This window comes from Diospyros lotus, chromosome 2, assembly GCF_014633365.1.
Source record: "Diospyros lotus cultivar Yz01 chromosome 2, ASM1463336v1, whole genome shotgun sequence".
Taxonomy (NCBI): Eukaryota; Viridiplantae; Streptophyta; class Magnoliopsida; order Ericales; family Ebenaceae; genus Diospyros; species Diospyros lotus.
Window position 1 is genome coordinate 40,354,653 of NC_068339.1, and position 27,594 is coordinate 40,382,246.

General features: G+C 39.8%; 1 protein-coding gene across 1 annotated transcript in view; it reads left to right on the top strand.

Annotated features, from left to right (window-relative positions):
* The window catches only part of LOC127795018 (katanin p60 ATPase-containing subunit A1), a 35,358-nt gene extending 22,521 nt beyond the window's left edge, over positions 1–12,837 (top strand). Inside the window, exon 7 of the mRNA XM_052326416.1 lies at positions 12,299–12,837. Coding sequence (XP_052182376.1) covers positions 12,299–12,580 — 282 coding nt within the window. The 3' untranslated portion in view covers positions 12,581–12,837. The remainder of the gene's footprint in view (positions 1–12,298) is intronic.
* Positions 12,838–27,594: the final 14,757 nt, after the last annotated feature.

A 27,594-nucleotide genomic window follows, 5' to 3' on the forward strand; every position in this document is an offset into this window, starting at 1 on the left:
GCCATTGGAAGCAGCTCGCATCGGCGTCATCTTCGTCTCTGGCCATCGGCAGCAGCTAGCATCGGCATCATCTTCGTCTCCGACCTTCGCCTTCATCTTCGTCTTCGCCATCGGCGATGACGAGGGATGGTGGAGGGAGAGAGAAGAGATGAGGTGGCCTGATCTACGAAGCCTCGAAGAGCCTTCATCTTCACCATCGGCGACGGCGAGGGATGGTGGAGGAAGAGAGAATGGACGAAGAGATGACCATGAGGCAGTGTTGCCGCGCGACTAGATTTGAGATCTATGAAAAGATGAGATGAGGTAGTGCTGTGGCCATCTAGATCTCAAAGAGAAGAGAGACGAAATGGCGAGAGAGGGATATAATCTTAGAGAGAGAATGACGAAGAGAAGAGAAGACAGTAGCAGACATGGGGTGCCGCGCCTGCGTGAGGGAGGAGGGGCCGGTTCGGTTCGGCAGGGGAGGGGTGCCACACCCGCGTGAGGGAGGGGGGGCGGTTCGGTTCGGCAGAGAGGGGGGTTATTGCTACTCGGTTCGGTTTGGTTTTTCGGTTATTTTTACTAAAATAACCGAACTGAACCAAATAACCGATTTTTAAGGATAAAAATAACCGAACCAAATCGTTTCTTTTGAAAAACCAAATCGAACCGACCAAATTTTTCGGTTCGGTTCGGTTAGTTTGGTTTAACCGAACTTTTGCTCACCCCTAGTCATAGCTATATGGAGCCCAACTCCCACTTATAGCTATTGATGGTCAACTCCATATCATAGTCCATATCGAATGGTAACTATGCAATGCAACAGATAATGAATGCAATGGTTTATGCAGCATTAACGTGATGACAAGACCCATAAGCCAAGCATTAGGTCATGCTACGCCCACATAAGAACCCACACAGGCAAAATGCTCTAAATGCATATGCTCACATATTGTATCCAAGTCGGCACTCAACAGGCCAACCGGGTTATGCCAATGTGCACACTTCCTCGTACATACAAAGCATGACCCCTAATGAATGTAAGCCCATTCCCATGCACTGTAATATCATGCAATATGCCACATAATGGTAGAGCTGGTCGACAGTGATCAAGTACCGGTCGACAATCCGTGACTAGGAGCAACCAGTCGACAGTCGCCCTCGACTCGATAACGGTTCGCCCCAGTGTCACCAAATAGTCAACATGTTATCTCATTGGACGATAGCTCACGCCGCCTGTTATTACCACTCGCATCGACATGAAACCACATTCACATCATGATACGCACAACCCCAATGGTGGGAGTCCGGCGATACAAGCTTGCCTGACCCGTCTATAGTCCATTGTAACAGCTGATAACCGACGCCCATACATCCAGCCATCAACTGCCACGACCCAACGGTCGACAGTTAGTAGCTCTGTATCCCACACCCTACGACTCATACAAGCAAATCCCGGGACTCCCGACTGCAACAACTCACTCAGGAGGGTACCCACAACCACAATTGACTCACTAATAGCTTAGCCCCAATCAGGTTTGGCATTATTCCCAGGAAAGTAGGGGCGATACAATACCTTGTAAGCATCTACCGAATTAAACCCCGAAAGTCTTCTATTTAATTTAACTTAATTTAATTCACACAATCAATATCCATAACGTATATAAATAATTTCTAGAACCAAATTGGGTGAAGGAAGGAAATGAAATTCATAAATCAAAGGAGACTCGCAAGGGAGTAAAGAGATTGCCTTAAATTAACTGATTTCAGCGTTTTTCTGCCCACTTGCCACTAAATTAGTGCACGCTGCAAAATAAAATATAATCTCCTAAAATTAACAAAATTGCACTCCAAATTAAATTCCAATTGTACAAATTTATTTACACAATTTACCCCACTTACTTGAACATTTAAACCTCAATTATACGGAATTTTCCACCATTTCTTTTGGATTTTCCCCTTCATTTCCAGCCTTCGCACGCTTCCATTTTCTTTGTAATTTTAGCTTCTCTGTTGCTGTTGAAATCACCCCGATTACACACTAAAACAAAGGATTAAAAAGGTAAAAGGAAGGGCCACCAATAGCTGCCGCGTGGTAGCCTAGCTGCACCGCCTCCAGCCCCCAAAACGACATCGTTTTGGGGTGGGTGCCATTGGCTGGAAAATTCCAGCAAAATCCCCTCCAGCGCAAGCAAGCCCCAAGCCTTGATCTCGCGACCTCACCATCCTCCTCTCGTGCGCATGCCACCCGCGCTAGCAGCTCCTTCAACATATATACACACACCATTAAATTTAAAGTGATCCCAAGATAGTTTCTGAACATTGCATTTACGCCCCCACACTTCCAGAAATTACCACTTACACACCAACTATTAATAACTCTTACACCCCCAAATATCTAATAATTACTTGCCCATTTCTTTAACACCAAAATAAATTAATATTTCCTTTAAACCCACAAATATTCAATAATCACAGTAAATACAATACTTAATAATTATTAACCGTTCCCGATTTAAATTAATAATTATCAGCTGTTCTCGATTAGATTAATAGTTATTAATTATTCCCGAATTACCGGGATGTTACATGTTGCATGTGATCATAGAGAGCCAGCTAAGTTTAGCGAACGTCATTAGTGAAGTAAAGCAGATCCCAACAAATTTCGATGATTCCGACAGATTCGAGTCCGAGTCTTGAAGACGAGTCCGAATCTTGAATTTTGGCTGTAAAAATTCAGAGGTGTTGTACGATGGGGTTTCTAGTGACTCAGGTGAAGTGAGTTAACAATGATTTGGGACAAACCAACCACACCCGCCGATCCATAATAAAGTGGATTTGGAGCGTTAGTTGATCGGCGATTGGTTGCGGAACAGAACAAATCGCATGAGGCGATTCAGGAAACAACAATGAATTGATTGAATAATGGAGTCGATCCATTTTTGGTGGTGTGATTGGAGTCAATCCATTTAGGAGCATTGGTCAGAAATTGCAAATGAGCAGGCCATTCTGAATTGGATGGCAACTTGGCTAGACAAATCCGATTGTGATTTCGACGAATTCTCAACGGTTGGGCTCGTATTGGAGACAAGCGTGATCATGACGACTCCTAAGGAAGTTCTAGTTGGTCGGAATTCCCAGATGAGCAAGGCCATCCCATCCTCGAAGTTGTTTGCAAGAGAATTTCAAAGAAGCTGCAGCCGATACGATCAATTTAGGAGGAGTGAGGCAGGCAAAATTTACACAGCCTGGTGGAATTTTGGTGAGTCTTGTTCGAAAGTGGAAGGGCAATGTAATTCCGACGAATTTCGTTTGTGATCTAGATCAGCAGCTGGCAGAATTCCTACGACTCAAAGAAGCAAGTTTTAAAGAAAATTCTGTTTGTTTTGGAACATCGACTTCTCTCGCTCTTGATTCAAGTTTGACTGTTGAAAAGCGAAGTAGATCTGACGAATTCCGTTGGTTGCATCGAAGTTGACAGACATAACGAGTGGATTTTGGAAGCCAATCACGAAATTGGAAGTGGTTTATGAAAATTGACTCTATATTTTGTAGTGGTGATTTACGATGATGAAGAGGTAGAACCATATTGGATTTGTAGAATTGGCAGTGGATAAGAAGCTAGACAGTGTTGTTGATATGTGGGGAGAGGAGTTTAGTCACACGCGTGAAATTTGGGATGACTTCAGAAGATGGATGATGGACCAGTACATGATAATGTTTGCTAGACAAAATTAGGTTAGATTATGATGTGATACTCGATAGGTATCCAATATTATGACCCAATATCAATAGCTTTTAGAAATTACCAGCAAAGAACAAGAACAATTCAGGGCATTCAAGAGGCCTTCACTCTTCAGAATTCTCTACCAAAAAATCAGCCTCCTTTCTCTCTCTCTCTTCTTCTAAGCTATTTACGCCTCTCATTTGCTCCTCTCTAATCGAATTCCCTTGCACATGCTGATTTTTCTCTCAGCATGTGGATTACAATTCTAGCCCGCACCCCCGCGCGCGCGCACATACTGGTTGTTACACCTGTATGTGCTGATTCCTTCTTCTATCCTCCATGCTTGTGGCGTCTTTGGTAGGTTCGGTACATTAGTGGCCATTAGATTACCTGTTTGTTTACTTTCCAACAGTGTTCTAAAATGCAACGGCCTAGTCACCACCGAGGCATTAGCTAGTCACCACCGAGGCATTAGGTAGCCCTTGGTCACCGCAATTTCCTGCAAATCAACACCCCTAGGCACCAGGCTTGATTAATCTGTGTCTCGGCAGCCCAGGCGGCACCTAGCTGGCGGCGGCGGACACCCGTTTGGATTTCCTCTTTTGCTTTTATATCCTTCCATCGATTTCTATCTCTTGTTGCTGTCGCCAATCGTCTCATCGCTTTCTCTCTCATCGCCATCACCAATCGTCCTTCTCAGCCACGTTCTTGTCTCTCATCGCCGTTCGTCCATCCATCGCCCCCACCAATTGTTGCCTGTCGTCGTCCATCTCCTTTGTCGCTGTGTCTATATGTGTGTGTGTGTATATATATAACAACAATATTAACATATACATATACATATATATTGTATTAATATATTTTTAATTAATTTTAACATATATATACATATATATATAATAGCAATTTATAATTAAATAAAAGTAAAAATGAGCATTTGATGTATTTTTTTGTATTATTCAATAATATGTTTATTTTCGTCTTTTTATCACATTTTGATAGCTTATCAGTTTCTTTCATCATTTTTGCAGCTCTTCTCACTTGTCTTTCCAACTTATAGCAATTTTTTTTTTTAAAAAACAACAATTTTCCTAGGTGCCGCCTAGGCCCTAGTCTGGCGCTCAACTAGCAATTAGTGCGTTTTAGAACACTGCTTTCTTGAGAATATTCTGATTCAAATATTATAGAGAAGCTATCAGATCCTACGAAAAATCCTTATTCTCCTCATGAGTCACTGAAAATGAAGCCGCCTAAGGAGTCAAGATTGTGGAAGACTGATTCTTCGCCTACTTTAGATTTTGGCTAGAAGAAGAAGTATTCTGATTTAGGAATCAATGACAAGAACGATTGCAATATCGGGAATAATTTTAGCGTTGAAAAGCATTATCTAAAAGGAAACTATAACGATTAGATTGTTAGGACTGTAGATCCAAAGGGACCATCTGATCCCTTGGAAAAAGAAGTCCACGAAGAGGAATATTCTGGCAAACAGAAAGAAATAGATGTGGCTGAATTGTCTGCATGGAATCAGGAGGTTTCAACTGTAAAATTAGTTGATATTGAGGAAGTTGGAGCTGGAGTATTTCAATAGGATTTTGATTTACAGGGGTTTGAGGAACCATCTGACGTGAACCTATCAATGGTAACTCAAGATTCCAGAGATGAAAGGAGTTTGGATGTGGAGATCCGTGTAGACCACATTGTACAATAGTAGGAAGCTGATGATCCGGTTGATATGCAAGCTATAAATCAGATTGGAGATAAGAACTGCTATGAAGATAGCTTCCATGCAGCTGATATTCCAGTAAGGGATATTGCTTCATTGGATAATTCGATTTTAAATCATGTTTGGAATGAAGGTAGTGATGGAGGCCTTGTTTCAGCCATTGAAGAACCTGTGGAACTTTCTCATCATTTCCTATGCAATCAGTATAATCGGCAAGAAAGGCAAGGAAATTTGAGTCCCTTACTATTGCTGGAAATGGTATGTTTGGAGGTATGTCCTCAGCTGACATATCTTCCAATATTGTGAGGGTGTGTGGACTTGATAAGGAAGTATGGGGACAACTTGTAATCGGAAGACAGTTACAGAAAAGAACGGAAGCAGGCTTTATGGCTGGACACAAGGTCTTGCATGAGATAGATAATTCAATTTTTCAAGGAAGGTTATGGTACTGTGTACCAGTTAAGCAAAACACTGCTTTGGAGATGACAGAAAGTATGGCTTCAACAAATAGATCTCTATTGAGGTTTCAGTGGAGGAAAAGAGCTAAAGGAGCCAGAAATTCTGCTCACTACGACAACCAGCGAGTGGTTGCTTCGGGTTTTGTTTCAGCTGATGAGTCCAAGAGAGCTATGGGCAATGTGTTGGGCTTACAAAAGTTTTTCAGGATTGCGCCATCCAAGTTGTGGAAGAGAAGGAAAAAGCATATTGGAAGCGGTGGAGGGGTGGCATTTCTTGGGGACAAGAAATGTTATAAGGCCTGTCAGGATCCAAGGGTATAGAGGGGTGGTATAGATGTATTCATTTGTTTGTATTTGCTCTTAGTTTGGATTGAACCAGCTGTATTTAGAAGTAGTCGGAGTTGTACCTAGAAGGCAACAGCCTTCAGTTATAATTGGTTTGAATATTTGGCAGCCCTATTAACGCCAAATTACTGCTATCTGGATCAATATATAAGACTGATCCAGCATAATTCATGGGCATCAATCAATACATTTGAATATTTGTGATTTCCCCCCTCCATTTTCTCTCTCTCTCTCGATCTTACTCTCCCTCACTTCTTGTTCTTCTGATTCTCCCTATTCTTCTGCTAAATTCCCCCCTCATTCTCCCAATTTCCAATCCAAACCCTAGGTAAACCCTAGGTACATGATAGTTGAGTGGTTAGTCATTCTCCTGATATCACTTTATAATCCTTACAAAATAAGCAATATTCTTGTCCCATAAGAAAAATAGTCTTTGAGTAGTTGATAAGCCATTTCTATATTTGACCATTTGAGTAGTTGATAAACCATTTCTATGTTTGATTATTTGAGTAGTTGATAAGCCATTTCTATATTTGACTTAAGTGTTCATCCCATTTCTTAAAATATTAGTATTAATTATGATGAACTTATATGCCAAAAATAGCTATGCCATCATTATGTTTTTCTCCAAACCCATAGTTCCATATACCTCCTCTTACCCATTCATATCTTACCAACATGACCATTTAAGTTACCTACTATAATGATCTTCTTTCCTCTAGGTATTCATTGTTTCAACTCCTTAAATCTTCTTTAATTTTTTTCTCCTAATCTAACTTCTGATGAATGACTTTTGTTGTAATAATCATATCTCCTATCATTCACATCCACTTCATTATCCATAACAATCTCCACTCCATTCCTTCTATGATCCTTCTCTGAAATCCAAGTTTATATCCAGCATGTATCGATGTTTTAGCCTTTTCTCTAACCTATCTTGTCTCTTGGAGGCACATAGTATCGATTTTTCTTCTAATTATTGTGTCCACCACTACATAGATTTTTTTGTCAGAGTCCTGATATTCCATAATGCAGTTCTTAATGTATGATCTTGGACTAACTATACTCACATCTGTCCACAAAAATGCAAGACCCCTTGCAGATTTGATACTGGATATGGGCATTGATGCAGTCAGTTGATTCATTAAAAATATTTGATGAAAATATGAAACAAGTTGATCCGTGCAGTTAACAAAAATGAGATGGAAGGAAACGCGTGACGCTAAAAGTGTAGCTTTGCTCAAAAAGCATGATGGTGGAGCTGTAGAATGTGCAATTTCATTTGTGTATTCTAGAGTAGAGTTCAATGAAAAGATAGGATAACTTGGGAAATCTACATTTATGCAAAGATAATAATGTGTGGGCGAGTAGGCAATTAGCAAGCTCTAGATGCGCTGGTCCCTGTGTTAAAAGTTTTTCTTTGCTAGCTTAGTAGAACTTTAACTCAAATCTCTTTATTGGGGAATGCAGCCTACCTTCGACTTGACAAAATATTTTTGAAAAAAGAAGGCAGTTGGTAAAGCAGACTAAAAGCTTATGAAGATTTGTACCATCAGCATGACAAAAAAGATGGGAAGGATATATATATATATATGTATATATATATATATATATAAGCCGGCTTAAACAATGAGAGGAAATAAAAAAATTTGGGTCTAGTGAAGTGCATAAAAGATGAAAACCAAAATGTATTGGTAAATGAGGGGTGATCGATGAGTGCTGGAAGGAGCATGTGCAAAAGTTTGCAATCAATGTAGAGAAATAAATATTATATTGAAACATCTTGGTAACTCCAAAAGAATTACATATTCCATAGATGTATTTGTCTGATAAAAATAAAGCAAGCTACAAAAAGATGTTGAATGTTAAAAAACAATTGGATCAGATAATATACCTAGAAGTATGAAAATGCATGGGGAAAGATGGCATTTTATAATTAACAAAATTATGAAAATGCATGGGGATCATATATTTGGTTTTATGCTTGATAGGTCAATAATGGAAGCTATTTATTTATTGAGGAGTAACAGAAAGGCCTAGACATAAATTGAAAGATTTGCATATGGTATTTAAAGATTTGGAGAAAATTTATGACTGTTTTATGAGAAGAAAAGAGTTTGGATTGGTTATGTATAGGTTTTAAAAAAATGTATCATAACTTAGCAAAAAAAAAAAAAAAAAGAAAGCACCATAAAGTAGAGGCGTAGATTAGGACGACTTGTGAAAATTCTACAGTCTTTTCAGTTACCATTTAATTCCATCAAGGATCTATACTAAGCCTTTATCTTGTTACTCTTGTGATGAATGATCATGCTAAACATGTCTAAGAGGAGGTGCTTTGGTTTGTGATATTTGCAGACAATACTGTCTTGGTGATAAGACAAAGGCTAGAACACTAAACTTGAACCAATGATCCAAAAGCTTCAAGTTGAGCAGGTTGAAGACTGAATATATGTATCATATGTTCAGTTAAAAATTAAAATAGAAGTGCGAGTCTGTTGTGGTGAGACTTGAAAATCAAGTTATCCCTAGGAAAGATAAGTTTAGATATTTCATGTTAATTGTTCAAAAAGAAGGGGATATTATTGAAGATGAGTATATTTTAGTGTAAACACTAACAAAAAATTCTCTTCTAAAGGATAGGTAGACATTCGCATTAGAAATGAAAATAGCAGTATGGAAGAAGTTTCATGTATGGTTGTTTGGGGTTGGATCGCACAAATCAATTGCAGAAATCAAGAGAAAGCAAGAACACAAAAATTTAATGTGGTTCGGCCTCAATATTTATGTCCACAATCCCTCTACATTGTCAAAATCCACTAAATGTAATTTTGAACAGAAAAACTACAAACCCACCCTAATCACAGTGCACAGTTTTTGCATGGACAAAATGAAACCCTCCAGTACTCCAAATAACTGGTTGTGGACACACACAATAGGCCATCTCTCAGATTATTGGCGTGGTCTATCAACAATTGAACTATAGGTACTTATTTATAGCTGACAACTCTAACAAGTATCAGGTCTCCTATACCTATCCTTATCCTCTGTTCACATATAGATTTGGTTTTATATAAGGATAAATGGCTAAAACAAGGAATAGATGCTCCAATATTAACAATAGTTTTAAGCAATAGATTTTATAATCCCTTCAAAGTCTTATCGGAAGATACTCAAAACAAATTTGGTTGATACTATAATTTGGTATCATAAGACCAAAATATCTTATGTATCAATTATTGAGCCTAATATGGTGGATACGGTTAGAATCAAGATCTAACTCGAGAGAAACTTGGTTCTCAGGATCTTGTCCTAGAAGGGAAAGCAATTCATGAGTTGACAAAAACATTAAGACATCAAAATTTTTTTTTTAAGGAAAAACATTGTAGGAAATTTTGAACCTAGACATTTTGACATAGAAATTCGTCCAAGACAATAAATTTGAAGGACTTGGAAACAAGCAATGGGTTATTAAGTGAATTTACTTATGGGGCAACATTAATATCAACTAATAATCTAAATATAGTTAATAAGGGAAAACGGTATATTCTAAAGATATAAGAAAACCCATCATTGAATGATGACCGGACTTTTTCTCAAAGTAACTTGGAAAAGTTTACTCACTCAAAACAACATTTGGAGATGGCCAGCCTAGTAGCACTCAAGAAGGGGCTCAATACTGTAAAAGTTCAAATCAGGAACAATTTATAGCTGATGAAAAGAAGAGAATGCCTCTCCATGCATATATATCACTTGCAATTTAAATAACTCATTTTTACCCTAAATAAAGGGAAAAGAGACTTGTGTTTCTTACAGGGGCATTCAGTTTCTAGTGAACATAGACCATATTCACTCAATGTTCCCATAGATAGATAAACAGTTATTGTAGCAAGCATAATGCTGTACTACCAGAAAACGGATGCTATAGAACTCCCAATTCAAATTGTTGGTGTTAAAAATCCAAGATTCTACCAAAAATTCAACTGTTTGGCTTATGGATAAACAATTTGTTATTCCTAAAATTCTATTTTGCATTTATATGTGGGGATATTATCTTAGGGTAATAATTTCATCTGTGCCTATTTCCATGGTTCTTATTTCTAATGATGTTAGTCTTGCTCTTAAAATTGAAAAGTGTTCAGATACCCTTGTTTGGGAAGCTGGCATTCGACTTTCACAACACTGGATATATGAAATTTAGAGGAAAACTTGAGTGAAGATCCATCAAAAACTATGGGATCAAGGTCCTCGATATTTTAGTCTGAAATTATGGACCTGCAATATTATTATTAGGATCAAACCAATAAGCTATACTAGGCAAAACATAGACAAGTTTGATACAATAGTTAATGAATTGCTAGAAAAGATCTACAGAAACCACAAGCCCACATTGTAGTTCTTTATGGTAAGAAGCTAGAGTGTATTAAGAAGGGGGAAGGTGTGCTTGATTAAACTATAAACCTTAGCGAACAATTAGAATTTGACGAATATTTTTACCCTCGCAAATAAGGTTTTTGCAATAGCAGTTGTAATGTCCTTTATTTCTATGTTTAATCCATTTTCTTGGGTTAACAGTCCCTTAATATAATGGATAGAAATGAGATCTTCCATTAGCCATTGGACCAGATAAGGCCAAATTGTGTCAAAACTAAAAACTGCACTACCTATCTAAGGTTAAAAATGAACATATGAGAGTTATTGATGCTATCCTTTTAAGATCCCTTGGCCGGTTTCAACTCTTTTTTTTTTCTCTAAAAAAAAATCCTTTGGGTTGGCACTTATATATGTGATTTCAATTTCATCTACGTACAGAATCAATCTTAAACTGTTATTGGGAATTTATGAAGTTAAAAAGTATTTTTGATGACCTGAAATGTAATTTCATCAACTACTCTTTGAAATTAATTTGTTTCATGTAATTGCAGTTGCGACTCCAGATTCTTCATCTCCGTCTCCTCCGCCATCGTGTCGAGTTCACAGCGAACTAGCCCGGCCTAGGATGAGCTCTGACACCAAAATTGTCAGATCTTAAGGATTTGACAAGAATTCTTGAGCGAATTCTGTAGAATGGGGAGGTAGAGAGAGAAAGAGAGGGAATTGAGAGAATTTGAAGGGAGGAATTATGAATTGAATTGAATGAATCTTCTTATTCCTTCCTTGGGTGAGATCAGTTTATATTTATACTAATTCCCCAAGTCACATGGGAGTTCTTTCCCGCCAAAAGTAATAACTGCCAAAGTACAATCGCCCAAGCCATGCTCTTAAGTAAAAGGCATATCAGCCTATATGACCTCCCTTATTCATGAGTGCACTGCGTTAAGTAGGCACGACAGTTTCTTTTCAAGGATGCTATTTCTGCAACTTGAATATGTGATTTTCCAATCACAAAGAAGCACTTTACTGTTGCTGCCAAGCTCAGCCCCTTTGAGGAAACAGTAGTCTAGGCACTAAACCTGACTTCCAAGTATACCTGGCAGATTGTTGCTGCTTTGGTTTGATTAAAACTTCACTACCTAGAAAAGAAGAAAATGAGCGGACTGGAAAGATGGTTTGTAGCTAGAGACCAATAGGGAGAACAGATTGTAAAGGAAAACAATATGATGAAATTTGCAACTAGAAAAAAAAATGGATATATTAGGATAAAATAATCTTGTTGCATACTTTTCTTCTGGGCCTTGTGAAGTAAATTGCAGATTCTACAGAAGAAAGGCAATGGGTGGTTGTTTTACTTGCTTTTGTTTTTGATATATGGTTTTACTTGCTAATTTATTTGATTACTTGATATTTATTGTTTTTGTGGTGAACAAAATGTGAATGAGAAAGCTAGTCCATTTTACTTTGTTATTCCTGTTTCCATGGTTTTGAAATCGCTCCTTGTGGCTTTTACTCATCTTTTGATAATTTCAACTATGTTGCTCCTTGTTGACAACAAAATTTTGGAAAGCATGTTTTTCTGGCTTCTTGTCTTTTCATGAAGTTGCCTTTGTTTCTTGGGAGAGGTACCCAGCAGCTCTTGGTGGTTTGTTCAAGTGTTCCTAACTATTTGATTGCCATCTGTTTCAGGTGGCTCCTGATGTGGACATTGATGAAGTGGCTCGTCGGACAGAGGGATACAGTGGAGATGATCTCACAAATGTTTGTCGGGATGCCTCTTTAAATGGCATGAGGCGCAAGATTGCAGGAAAGACGCGTGAAGAAATCAAGAACATGTCTAAGGACGAGATTTCCAAGGATCCAGTTGCTATGTGTGACTTTGAAGAGGCCCTGACCAAGGTTCAACCCAGTGTTTCAGCAGCTGACATTGAAAGACATGAGAAATGGTTTTCAGAATTTGGATCTGCATGAAAAGGATTCACTGAACTTCAATCCATCTGTTGTTTTCCATGATCTTTGCACCATTCAAATTGGATGCTTGGTCCCTTCTCCTTCCGTCTTGCTATTATTGTGCTTGCTGTTTGAGGAGTGTTGATTGCCTTACGAGTGTGGCGATCTGCGAAGTTCTCATGTTGTGTTCTGTGCATCTTCTAATCTTCACATTGTATCATGTGTGCTGACCTTACAGTTCGTTCAATCTGTTAATGGTAAATTCAAAATTCTTTCAATATCTGGAGCAAAACCACTATATACATATATATATATATATATATGTACTGCTAAGAAAGCAAACCACTATTTTTCTCGCCATCAGCTCCGGGACTGTTAATAGTGAAAATCTGGATGCAGTGAGGCAGGCAGCTTAATGGGTGATTGGGGCATATTTCAAGTTTGGAAATGATTTCATTATTTCTCCCCGTGTAGAAAGGCAGGCAAGTATACATTTATACCAAACAGGCAGTCTCTTGCTTGTAATGATGATTTGGGATATGTTAATGATATTGTTAGAATATAATAATAAATTTATTTAACTGAAAATATAATTGTGAAGTCACCTGAGTTTGCAAGAAAAAGGACTATCAAAGGGCGTAAGAAAATTCTTGCACAAACACTTTGATATTTAAATTAAATATTGAAAATTTGAGAGTAGTATTTATATTAATATTAGAGGTATATTTTTTTATAATAATCGCTTGCTTATTTATAGAGGGGCATTGAACAATCTTAAGTCCACTAAAATTAAGACTTTTACAAATAATGTTTATCTTTTATTGATGATGTTTATCTTCTCAGAAGAATTTTCAGATGTCAGAATTATCTTAGTTTACACGTTGCATGGGACTCTTCTTGGTACACAGGAAAATCATTTGATGGTTTTGCTTCTCTCTGGGGGATAGGAATGGTCCCCTGTCATGGGTCTTCGAAAGATCAAGGGGTGGGAAACCACAAGTCTTTTGCTTGCATACCATTATTGGTGGAAGGGCAGGAGACCGTGAGTCTCTCACCTTGACCGTCGTCATCAGAGAAGGGGGCCGGAAACCCTCGGTCTCTTGCCAATATTACCAACAAAGGAGGTAGTGGGAGACCGTGGATCTCCTACCTCGCTAACAATTGCTAGAAGGTTTTCTTTATAATTGAAAGGGGTGGGAGACCGTTGCTGTCATTGGAGGAGGGGCGAGAGACCACTACGTTGCTGCAAGAGGGAAGTCGAGAGACCCAAGGTCTCCTGCCTTTGTGTCGCTGTTAGATGGAGGTTGGGAGATCTTGCCTCTAAGTTGCCGATTGAGGAGGGAGACCTTAGGTCTCCTGACTTAATGTTGTTGTTAGCGAGAGTCGAGAGATTATGATGATCTCCCGTTGGGCTTGGGTCGACCCATCTTTTTATTACTATTTTATCGTTTTATTTATTCTCTTATCTTTTTTGCCATAACGTATCAATTGCTCCTCACTCTTTCATTCAAGTTTCTCGAAAGGAAGAGTAGACTGTGTTATGACCTACCTTTATTTCTCTTTCATTTCTTCTTTGTGTCTTTCCATTTTTGTGTTGGGGTTTGCTCTTTAATTATTTTGGGATGTCTTTGCTTTTGCCAATTTTTATTTTCAGAGTTTATTCATTGTCACTTCAAATCTTCAGACTTTCAAGTTTTCTTCAAGTAGCATTTCTTATTCAGTGGTTAGTCTAAAGAATCTAATGGGTCCTTGGGAGTATTCAAGGCGGGCTAAGAGCTCCAGAATAGGTTAGTGCCTTTTTGAGTTTAGATATTGATGTGATTGGAGACCCGACTCATTTTTTTTGCAACTTTGGCTCTTTCTACTATCCCGATTACAGGTCTTTCCAACATCATGATTGACCCTTGTGCCATCCTTATTCCTTTTTGGTTTTGCATTTGTGTTGTAAGAATGCTTTTTCTTTCGATGTATTGATATATTCTTTGCAAACTTTCTTTTGAAATTTGTTTGATGACATTGCTATCTTTTCTCTATGCTCGCTTCATTTTTCTTGTGATGTCAATGTTGTACATATGTTTGTGTAGATTGCTCCTTAGTTCTTTAGGAGAACTGGTTTTGTCAAAGGACTTTTAATTAATGAAGATTGCATCGCCGCTCCCTAATCCTTTGGATGGACTAGTTAGTGATATGACTTCACTTGGGGAGGATTACATCGTCGCTCCCCAATCCTTTGGGTGGACTGGTTCATGATATGACTTCACATTGGGGAGGACTACATCGCTACTCCCCTAGTCCTTTATGTGGACTAGTCTGTCATAGGACTCCACATTGGAGAGGATTGCATAGCCGCTCCCAAGTCCTTTGGGTGGATTGGTTCGTGATATGACTTCACATTGGGGAGGATTACATCGCCGCTCCCCCAATTCTTTGGGTGGACTGGTTCATGATATGACTTCACATTGGGGAGGACTGCATCGCTGCTCCCCTAGTCCTTTGTGTGGATTAGTTTGTTATAGGACTTCACATTAGAGAGGATTGCATCGCCCCTCCCAAGTCCTTTGGGTGGATTGGTTCGTGATATGACTTCACATTGGGGAGGATTGCATTGTCGCCACTCCCCAGTCCTTTGGGTGGATTGGTTCAAGATATGACTTCACATTGGGGAGGATTGCATCACCGATCCCTAGTCCTTTGTGTGGACTAGTTTGTTATAGGACTTCACATTGGGGAGGATTGCATCACCATTCCCCAATCCTTTTGGCTTTAACGAGGCCTTTGTTTGTGTTTGAATGCCGTGAGGGCTCATGGTTATCTTTTTAGTCACGTGTGTTCGGGATGAGTCCTTCGTCTATTGATGCAAGTGACCCTTAAACATCCTAACAGTTTTCTTATTTTTTGCATGTGTTTAGGGCGAGCCCTTCGTTCATTGACGTAAGTGACCCCTAGAAATCTTAACGATTTTCTTATTTTTTGCATGTGTTGGGGGTGAGTCATTCATTTATTGATACAAGTGATTTTTAAACATCTTAATGGTCTTCTTATTATTCGTGTGTCTTCGAAGCAAGTCCTTCGTCCGTCCACGCAAGTGACCCCCCAAGATCTTAAAAGTTTTCTTATTTCCCACGTGTGTTTGGGGAGAGTCCTTTCTTCATCAATGCAAGTGACCCCTGAATATCTTAATAGTCTTTTTATTTTTTGCGTGTGTTCGAGTGATTCATTTTTCCGTTGACGCAAGAGACCCCTGAACATCTTAACGGTCTTCTTATTTTTCATGTGTGTTCGGGGTGAGTCCTTCATTCATTGATGCAGGTGACCTCAAATATCTTAGCTATTTTTTTATTTTTTGTGTGTGTTCGGGCAAGTTCTTCATTCGTCAACGCCAGTGACTCCCAAACATCTTAGTGGTTTTCTTATGATCCACGTGTTTTCGAAGTGAGTCATTTGTCCATTGATGCAAGTGATCCCCGAACATCTTAACGGTGTTTTTATTTTCCACTTGTGTTCTAGGTGAGTCATTCGTTCGTTGACGCAAGTGATCCTTGAATATCTTAACAACTTTCTTGTTTTTTTGCGTGTCTTAAATGCGAGTCTTTCGTCCATCAATGCAAGTGATCCCCGAACATCTTAATGATTTTCTTATTTTCCACGTGTTTAGGGTGGGTCTTTCGTTTGTTGACACTTATGACCTCCAAACACCTTAAGGGTCTTCTTATTATCTGTGCGTGTTTGGTGTGAGTCTTTCGTTTGTCGACACAAATGACCTCCGAACATCTTAATGATTTTCTTATTTTTTGCGTGTGTTTGGGCAAAGTCTTTCGTCCGTTAACACAAGTGACCACCAAACATATTAACGGTCTTCTTATTTTCCACTTGTGTTTGAGGTGAGTCATTTGTCTATTGACGTAAGTGACCCTCGAACATCTTAATGGTGCTCTTATTTTCAGTGTGTGTTCTAGGCGAGTTCTTTGTTCGTTAACACAAAGTGATCCCCAAACTTCTTATGGATTTTTATTTTTCATGTGTTTTCAAGGTGAATCTTTCGTTTGTTGACGCAAGAGACTCCCAAACATCTTAATGGTTTTCTTATTTTTCACATGTGTTCGAGGCTAGTCTTTTGTCTGTCAACGCAAATGACCCCCGAACATCTTAAGGGTCTTCTTATTATTCGTGTTTGTTTGGACGAGTCATTCATTTGTCGATGCAAGTGACCCTCAAACATTTTAAAAAACTTCTTATTTTCCACTTGTGTTCAGGGCGAGTCTTTCATCCATCGATACAAGTGACCCCAGAACTTTTTAATGGTCTTCTTATTTTTCGCATGGGTTTGGGGTGAGTCCTTTGTCTATCAACGTAAGTGACCCCTAAATATCTTAGCAATTTTTTTTTTAATTTTTTGTTTGTGTTTGGGGTGAGTCTTTCATTCGTTGACACTATTGACCCCCAAAACATCTTAATGGTCCTTTTATTATTCACATGTGTTCGGGGTGAGTTTTTCATCCATCAATGTAAGTAACCCCTGAACATCTTAACGGTGTTCTTATTTTTCGCGTGTGCTCCGAGAAAGTCTTTCGTCCGTCAACGCAAGTGATCCCCGAACATCTTAACGGTTTTCTTATTTTCTATGTGTGTTCAGGCAAGTCTTTCGTCCGTCAACGCAAGTGACTCCCAAATATCTTAATGGTTTTCTTACTTTTCGTGTGTGTTCAGGGTGAGTTCTTAGTCCGTTGATCCAAGAGATCCCCAAAAATCTTAACGGTCTTTTTATTATCCACATGTGTTTGGTCGAGTCATTCGTCTTTTGATGCAAGCGACCCTCGAATATTTTAAGGGTCTTCTTATTTTCTACGAGTCCTTCGTCAGTCAATGCAAGTGAACCTCGAACATCCTAACTGTCTTCTTATTTTTTGTGTGATCGGGACGAGTCCTTCGCCCATCAATGCAATTAACCCCTGAATATCTTAATTGTTTTTCCTATCGAGACAATTTAACCACAATGAATAAGTTTTTCACGTTTGGTTTTTTCATGGTGGTTGTTTGTAGTGAGTTTATTTTGTCTATCACGCCACTTTGAGTTCGTTTAGTTCGTTTTGATGAAGTTTTGATTTGCCAGTTATCATTATGCTTGCAAAGTGAAATGCATTTGAAAAAGAGCAAACATGAGACTTTTTATGAAGAAACTACAATAATAGGTCCCTAGGAATCTCTTTGGTTATGTTTTGTTGAGATCTGTGAAGTTTACGCAGACTTGCCATTTTCCATTTGCTTCCTTCACTATGACTATGACGACTAACTATTCAGGTTAGTGGACTTTCCATGTAGACTAACTTTTTCGTATCATTTTTGTGTAGAGGTACCGCTTCTAACTTCTCCATAGGTTGGGTCTTGTTTACAGGATGCTCTACAATAGTGTGAGTTTCCTTTGTATCCTTCTTCTTTGTAGAGGAGATGTAATAGTTTCATGCCTTTCTTTGGTCTCCTCATACTTGTTTAACTCCATTAGCTATAGGAAATTTCATTAAAAGATATCCTAGAGACATTACGTGTAAGCACCCCCGCTCGAATATCTCCAACCACCCGGACTATTCGAACGGGAGTGCCTACGGAAGGAGAAAGAATGAACACAAGACCAAAAACAACCCTGGCATGCATACACAAAAATAAGAACAACGGAAGCGAAGCTAAACACATGCATGCACTACGGGTACCCCGCTAGCACAACGGTCACATGATAAATAAATAAACAAAGACTCCTGTGCCGACATACACGAGACTCGAGAAACGACTTGGCACAATAAAAATAATAGAGTAAATCCTACTAACTATCAGAGTTGACGGGGATTGACGGGACTGCCTGTACACCATACCGACTCTGCCGCTAGAAGATGGCTCCTTGCCATGGCCCACGCTGCCACAACCTAGAATGATGGAAAAACAAAGTGAGTCGAGAGACTCAACAAGCATAAGAGAAGAAAGGCTGAAGGCTGCACAAAACCAGAAAACTCTCCCCAGAATAAACCCCCGGGTACACACAAGCCATGAGATGCTACAACACAATAGCATAACATAATAAAAGCACATACTGGTCCTTGGGGCCCACATAAGACACCTGGCACCCAAGTCCCAAACCAACCTGTCGCTGCCCTGGAAGGTAACAAATACCTCCAGCAAATCTGTGCTAGCCATCCCGAGTCGGTACTCCCGTCACCCGTCCATGTCGGTACTCCCGACACCCGAGCCATAGGCTCCCTCGAAACGGTACTCTCGTCCGAGAACTAATACTACCAGTAACCATGCAATGCACATAATAATACAATGGTGTAGTGAGCATCAACGAGATACATGACGCCCATACATCCAGGCATCAGGCCATGCTCCGCCCACATAGTAAACCACACGCGATGCATATGCCCGTGCCAGATGCAACCTAACCAAACTAGAATGTCCGTGTCCAAACATACTCAATAAATGAATACCCCAACATGCAACCCGCACCCATGTGCATATCAAATCATGAACAACAATATAATGAATCTAGACGTGCAGTAAATTACAACCTGGTAGAGTTAGTCAGCAGTGATCGGCACCAGTCAACGGCCAGTGACTAGGAGTGTTCACCCAACGGTCCATTTCAGGGCCGTACAATAGTCTACCCCAATATCACCAAACAGCTGACCCCTGCCCTAGTGCTCGACAGCTCTAACCGAACCATAATAAATCTGAGAAAAATCGTAAATAAACCCGCACATCTAGGAACCTAGTCCCCAAGCTGGTTTAGCATCATTCTCGAAAGAAGTGGGGGCGGTACAAACCCCCGTAGGCTCACAACGAATAAAATTCTAGAAGTCTCGGATTTAATTTAAATTAAAACAAATGAATAATAATTCAACCAATAAGGCTAGGCGCCGAATTAGAGTAAGGGAGGTGATAAAATATAGGGAATCACAGGGTCTTTCATAGGAATTAAAGATCATGAAGAGGGGGTTAGGAGCTTGCTTTTACACGGCTGTTTCTTGCATTTCTTGTACTTCCGCTGCGAAGTAAAACGTTTAATAATGATTAATAAAACCCTGGCTCGCATTAATTAAATCTATCCTGGTAATATAAATAATTTAACCGCCTAAAATTCTACGTAGGCACACCGCACATAAAACCCCAATAAATCTCATATTTATTTTAAATTAAATAACGCCAATAACATCCTCCATTTATATATATAATTAATACGCGATACTGAAACGAGTTAAGGGAAGACGAGGAGATCATAAAATGGAAAGAAATCGCAAGGGTAGATGAGAGCTTGCCTCGTTTAAGCTGATTACAACGTTTCCCCTCTTAAACACCACCAAATTAATACACGCTGTAAAATAGAATAACTCCCAAAATTAATAAAATTGGACCCAAAACAAAATTCTAACCGTACAGAATGATTAATACGTATTTATTTACTTACCTGGCTAATTAAATTGAGATTAAACCTCAATTAATCTTGGATTTTCACCCAAATTTGGCCCCCTACGCACTGCTCATCTTCTTCCATTTTTCTTCCTCTGATTCTGTTTGAAATTTGGCCAAAATCGGCCTTAAAATCGTGGCTTAAAAACCGCAAAAGAAAGCACTAGAGACTGCCGCGTGGTAGCCTCGGCGCAAGCCACCGCCTTTAGGCCCAAAACGAGGCCGTTTTGGGTGCCCCTTTGCAGGAAAAATCAACAAAATACTACCTTGCGCGCGGCTGACTCGAACCCCAGACCTCCCGCTCCTATGCGCGCGTGCGCAACCGCGCGAGCTGGCTGCATTTTCAGTATATATGTGCACATTAATGACTTAAAGGAATCATTTGCCACTTCCACAAATCACATTTAAACCCCCACAGCTTTCATAAATTGCACACTCGCCCGAACTTCAATTCCTCTTATTACTCTTATACCCCGAATTTCCAGAAAATCCACTAAATTAATTTATTTTCTTATTTCCATAAATACTCCCAAATAAATTAATTAAATACATAAATTTCCTATTTCCTCAAAATACACAAATTATTATTTATCTCCCTAAATCTCCAAATACCCAATAAATTGACATTTCCTTTTAACCCACAAATATTTAATAAACACCACAAATACAATAATTAATAATTATTAACTATTTCTAAATAATTAAATTAATTACATTTAATTCCTTATTTTCCTCAAAACCACATAAATAAATACTTTCTCTTACATTCCCAAATATTCAATAATGTCCTCAAACACCGGTTTAAATAATTATTATTTATTTTCAAATTTCGGGATATTACAATTCTCCCCTCCTTATTAAAATTTCGTCCTCGAAATTCGCATTTAGTCCATGTCCTCAAGATACGCTCACATCTCTCATGATATTACCCAACATCACCTCTGGGACATTTCATATTATCATTTTCCAATTCTCACAAGTCAAAGTCTACTACACATCCTCTTTGATTTAATACACTAGCACAGCTCCCTATTCTATCACCTCACTTGGACCACGTTATGACCACTAATACCTTAACCGACTTAAGGAACGCCATCCATCATATTACACTCACCGACATGGGTCGCGTATTACAACATCATAACTCAATCGTTCCCCAGAGCTATCTCGACCACATATCAATCTAAAGGTAAGCTCAAAATTCAAAGGTATTCAATCCCAATAATAAATCGATCCGCCCCACAAACCTCAATGCAATTACAGCTAACTTCAAGCACATTCGGTAATGATAGGAGTGGGGCCATCCTCTTGCATGTTGAGAAGCCAATACTTGGTAACGTGACCAAACCTGCCACGTACTTACGACGTATAGGAACATGGAAATGATACGACATCCTCAATCAAGAATTCAACAGCAATATCCTTTAGTCTGACTTTTTCAACTGATTCTTAACCAGATACACAGCATTTTCTTGACAGTACTTACTCCCACAATTCGTCGCGTATGCTCGGGGTCCCGTTAAGAAATAGGGGTAATCATTTAATCAGGACTATCAAGGAATAAACTCTCTCCACTGAATACATCTCGGGATCTAAAATGTCACAAGGTCTCCCCTCCTAAAGGAATCGACCTACCCAATTATGGATCCCTCATACGGCTCATTCGATAACTACCAACCCTCTACCTTGGCCTCTAAACCTCTGTTCATCAAGCTATGGCGGTTGTTTACAGTTACTCGCTTTGTGACCTCTTTCTGGTCAGATCGAAAGCAAACGATCATCGAACCAACAACCGTCCCCACTGTCTACAGATAATTCATCTCATATGGCCTGACTGGCCACACAAATAGCAGACAGATCGATGAAACTAGGATGACCCACGGTGATCCTTTCCCTCACGGTCTGCATCTCAGGAGTCCACCCACAACCCCGCCGATAGCTAATTCGAACAACACCAACGAGACCAAAGCTGATTTCTAACCAAAGATGCTCGGGATGCTCAACCCATACGGTTCATAAGTGTCACCAATATGTTAGTCACCTCAAACATCATCAGATGGACTATTTTACCCCAAACCGGGTAACAGGGTAATGACGGTCTTCCCATTTTATGCACGACTATCCTTGTTCACCCTCAAATCCTTTATTATTTTATTCTATCCTCACCTTCAAAACACAAATGCACCCTAGGGAACATCCTTAATCAAGCTGGATCGTTAACGAACCCAAACAACAATCCATTGCTAGTCTCGGTCTCCAGCTTAGAAGGTAACCCTTCATAGACATGCCCTTGAGTATACTCTCACGTTCCGACATAAGCTCTACACTCGCCTAAGCCTAATACCTCTAAGTTTCCATTATCAACACAACCATTAATAACTGTCTCGAGTGAACTGCCTACTTCATCTAGTAGGTCCCGATCACTTAATTTACTCATTTCCTTAAAACCCATCCACACGAGTCACCGAGACAATAACTCCCCACTCAGAGTTACACCAGAATTCCAAATCTTTAATGACTGAAATCTATCACGAACCTAGTTCGATTTCATTGCCTACTCAGTGTCTGTTCCACATCTGAGTAAATGCCTAAATGTCACAAAGCAGCCATCATCAAATCGCAGTTAGGCCTTCCAGGCACGAAACTTTCAATTTATTTGCTCGTCATACCCAATAACAAAACTTTAACATCCAGATATGCACACAACCTATAAACGTACCAATGAGTCCATTTCCTTATTTCACCGACTTTTCCTATCGTTAATTCTTTCCTACCTCGTGGCAACTCATAAACCTTTAATCACTCTACTCCATCCTATCCCATTTACCCAAATCCTCAAGTACGCAACGTACACATCTAATTTGTAATTTCCTTCCCATTGCTACACATGGCATATATCGAGCTCCCAGCAAAGAGATCGACAGATAGGAAGAGAACTGGTGTCTGTTGGCCACCGGCCAACAACTCCCTCACCCACAGTCGACTACCTGCTGTGCCTCACTACTGCCTCACCCATTTCCTTACAGTTGCCTATCAGTACACATGCATACGCACCTACCAATTAAAAGTGACTTGGCAAGTCACGATAACATTGTACATCATGTCCCCTCACACGTGGTCCTGCACCTTAACCATTTCCGTAAAATGTTTATATTCGATCACACCTTACTCTCAACACTTGCTTGTCATTACTCGTCACACCACCATAAAAACCAACATCATGCTATGTTTGGAACCACACTGGACCAACATCATGAGCCATAGTTTACACACACAAGTCCCTCAGGGAGGTAAGCCATGCCCTTACTCGTTCTAGGCACGCCTCACGAGTATGTACAATATCCAATCAAAACTTTATATATATTTTTATACCGTTGCATGCTCTTGCTAACCCAGGCTCGCTCCCATTAGGTGGTGCTCGTCGTGTCCCCTTCTGCTCAGGATGTGGCCTCATCTGCCAGGCTCACCAATCCCTCGCTGCTCCCAACACTAGAGTTGGGTCCCATAGATTCATCCCTCGGGTGAGCAGAACTCCGTACCACAGCCTTTGTTGAACGACCAGCAAACGATACCCGTTGTCTATCGAAATCAGTTGGGTCCCAAATCTCTGCCTGTCGCTCTATAGCACGGGCAAACTGATCGTAATGGACTCGAAGTGTCGCATCCTCCATAAAAATTCGAGTGAGTTGCCTCCATCTCTCATTCATAAACTTCCTCACGAAAAGCACTTGCTTTTCGGAGTACCCTAGTAGGTGCTCATGCGTGGTCAATAGAAACACTTGGTCCATGCGCCACGAGAAAGCCATCACATGATCCCCATCTTACTGCTTACCGCCTAGGGTGGGGAGTAGCTCGCGCTCCTAACGATTCCAAACTAAGTTAAGTGCCACCTGATCAGGGTCTGGCACCCTAGAGCTTGACCCTCCTGGATCCATACCAAATAGGAAGGGACCCTATGATCTGCACACAAAATCAAGTATCAAGCCAGGTACCAAATGCCTCACCCCTCAACCTAAAACCAACCTATAAACATAGGGTTCCTTATTTAGACTCATATCCGGCCACTAAGATAATCTAGACACCTCTCTAATTCTACCCGACAACCTTGGTGTACAGGAAATCGTCTCATAAACTGACTCAAACTACGCTCTGATACCAACATTGTAAGCACCCCCGCCCGGATATCCCCAACCACCCGGACTACCCGAACGGGAGCGTCTACGGAAGGAGAAAGAATGAACATAAGACCAAAAACCACCCTGGCATGCATACACAAAAATAAGAACAGCGAAAGCGAAGCTAAACACATGCATGCACTACGGGTACCTCGCTAGCACAGCGGTCACATGATAAATAAATAAACAAAGACTCCTGTGCTGACATACACGAGACTCGAGAAACGACTTGGCACAGTAAAAATAATAGAGTAAATCCTACTCAACTATCAGAGTTGACCAGGATTGACGGGACTGCCTGTACACCATACTGACTCTGCCGCTAGAAGATGGCTCCTTGCCATGGCCCACGCTGCCACTACCTGGAATGATGGAAAAATAAAGTGAGTCGAGAGACTCAGCAAGCATAAGAGAAGAAAGGTTGAAGGCTGCACAAAACCAGAAAACTCTCCCCAGAATAAACCCCCGGGTACACACAAGCCATGAGATGCTACAACACAATAGCATAACATAATAAAAGCACATACCGGTCCTTGAGGCCCACATAAGACACCTGTCACCCAAGTCCCAAACCAACCTGTCGCTGCCCTAGAAGGTAACAAATACCTCCAACAAATTTGTGCGCGCCATCCCGGGTCGGTACTCCCGTCACCCGTCCATGTCGGTACTCCCGACACTCAAGTCATAGGCTCCATCGGAATGGTACTCCCGTCCGAGAACTAATACTACTAGTAACCATGCAATGCACATAACAATGCAATGGCATAGTGAGCATCAACGTGATACATGGCGCCCATACATCTAGGCATCAGGCCATGCTCCGCCCACATAGTAAACCACACGCGATGCATATGCCCGTGCCAGATGCAACCTAACCAAACTAGAATGTTCGTGTCCAAGCATACTCAATAAATGAATACCCCAACATGCAACCCGCACCCATGTGCATATCAAATCATGAACAGCAATATAATGAATCTAGATGTGTAGTAAATTACAACCTGGTAGAGCTAGTCAGCAGTACCCGGCACCAGTCAACGGCCAGTGACTAGGAGTGTCCACCCGATGGTCCACTTCAGGGCCGTACAATAGTCTACCCCAATATCACCAAACAACCGACCCCTGCCCTACTGCTCGATAGCTCTAATCGAATCATAATAAATTTGAGAAAAATCATAAATAAACTTGCACGTCTAGGAACCTACTCCCCAAGTTGGTTCAACATCATTCCCAAAAGGAGTGGGGGCGGTACAAACCCCCGTAGGCTCACAACGAATAAAATTCTAAAAGTCTCAGATTTAATTTAAATTAAAACAAATGAACAATAATTCAACCAATAAGGCTAGGTACCAAATTAGAGTAAGGGAGGTGATAAAATACAGGGAATCATAGGGTCTTTCACGGGAATTAAAGATCATGAAGAGGGGGTTAGGAGCTTGCCTTTACACGGCCGTTTCTTGCATTTCTTGTACTCTCGCTGCGAAGTAAAACGTTTAATAGTGACTAATAAAACCCTGGCTCGCATTAATTAAATCTAACCGGGTAATATAAATAATTTAACCGCCTAAAATTCTATGTAGGCACACCGCACATAAAACCCCAATAAATCTCATATTTATTTTAAATTAAATAACGCCAATAACATCCTCCATTTATATATATAATTAATACGCGATACCGAAACGAGTTAAGGGAAGACGAGGGGATCATAAAATGGAAAGAAATCGCAAGGGTAGATGAGAGCTTGCCTCGTTTAAGTTGATTACAACGTTTTCCCTCTTAAACACCACCAAATTAATACCGCTGTAAAATAGAATAACTCCCAAAATTAATAAAATTGGACTCAAAACAAAATTCTAACTGTACAAAATGATTAATACGTATTTATTTACTAACCTGGCTAATTAAATCGCGATTAAACCTCAATTAATCTTGGATTTTCACCCAAATTTGGCCCCCTACGCACTGCTCATCTTCTTCCATTTTTCTTCCTCTGATTCTGTTTCAAATTTGGCCGAAATTGGCCTTAAAATCGTGGCTTAAAAACCACAAAAGAAAGCACCAGAGACTGCCGCGTGGCAGCCCCGACGCAAGCCATCGCCTTTAGGCCCAAAACGAGGCCGTTTTGGGTGCCCCTTTGCAGGAAAAATCAACAAAATCCTACCTCGCGCGCGACTGACTCGAACCCCAGACCTCTCGCTCCTATGCGCGCGTGCGCGACCGCGCAAGCTGGCTGCATCTTCAGTATATATGTGCACATTAATAAACTTAAAGGAATCATTTTCCACTTTCACAAATCACATTTAAACCCCCACAGCTTTCATAAATTGCACACTCGCCCGAACTTCAATTCCCCTTATTACACTTATATCCCGAATTTCCAGAAAATCCACTAAATTAATTTATTTTCTTATTTCCATAAATACTCCCAAATAAATTAATTAAATACATAAATTTCCTATTTCCTCAAAATACACAAATTATTATTTATCTCCCTAAATCTCCAAATACCCAATAAATTGACATTTCCTTTTAACCCACAAATATTTAATAAACACCACAAATACAATAATTAATAATTATTAACTATTTCTAAATAATTAAATTAATTACATTTAATTCCTTATTTTCCTCAAAACCACATAAATAAATACTTTCTCTTACATTCCCAAATATTCAATAATGTCCTCAAACACCGGTTTAAATAATTATTATTTATTTTCAAATTTTGGGATATTACATTACGGCTCTCATGTCATTTAGGAGTGGACATTCCAATATAACATTGTATGCCAATGAAGGTGTTTTGACTATCATGAAATTGGCTTGTTTGGTAGTACTTCAGGATTTTGTGCCCAATGTGATTGTTAGTTGTATTGCTCCAGTTATAAGGACTGGTTCTCCCATAAATTGAATAAAGGAGAGTGGATAGTTTTCAAGTGATCCATGGAGATATTTATCTTTTTGAAACAATTCCATTATATAAAATTGATCGAGCTGCCATTGTTTACTAGTATTTTCCCAATCGGATGTTTAGTGCTTATATTTGAGATAACCAAAGGATCATCATGTGGCATTATAACTTCCCTTTTGGCAATAGGTGTAAAGGTGATAACTTTCTCATTGTCTTGTATAGGCATCACGAAGTTGACTTGATAAGTGTGTCGTGCATATGTTTTCTTTGATAACGAAATGTGGCTAACCATGGTGATGATACTAGACCGATCACCGAGGTCTATCTCGAACCAAATACCTGCAAGGGCGAAGCTTTAATCCTCCGGGTGGACTTCGACTCTCAAGTCAGTAGAAGAAGATACTCGAAATGAAAAGTCACTCAGTAGTCAGATGCCCATACCTGTAGAAGTTGACCTCTATTTATAGATGGAGTAAAACTCACTCCAAAGAGAT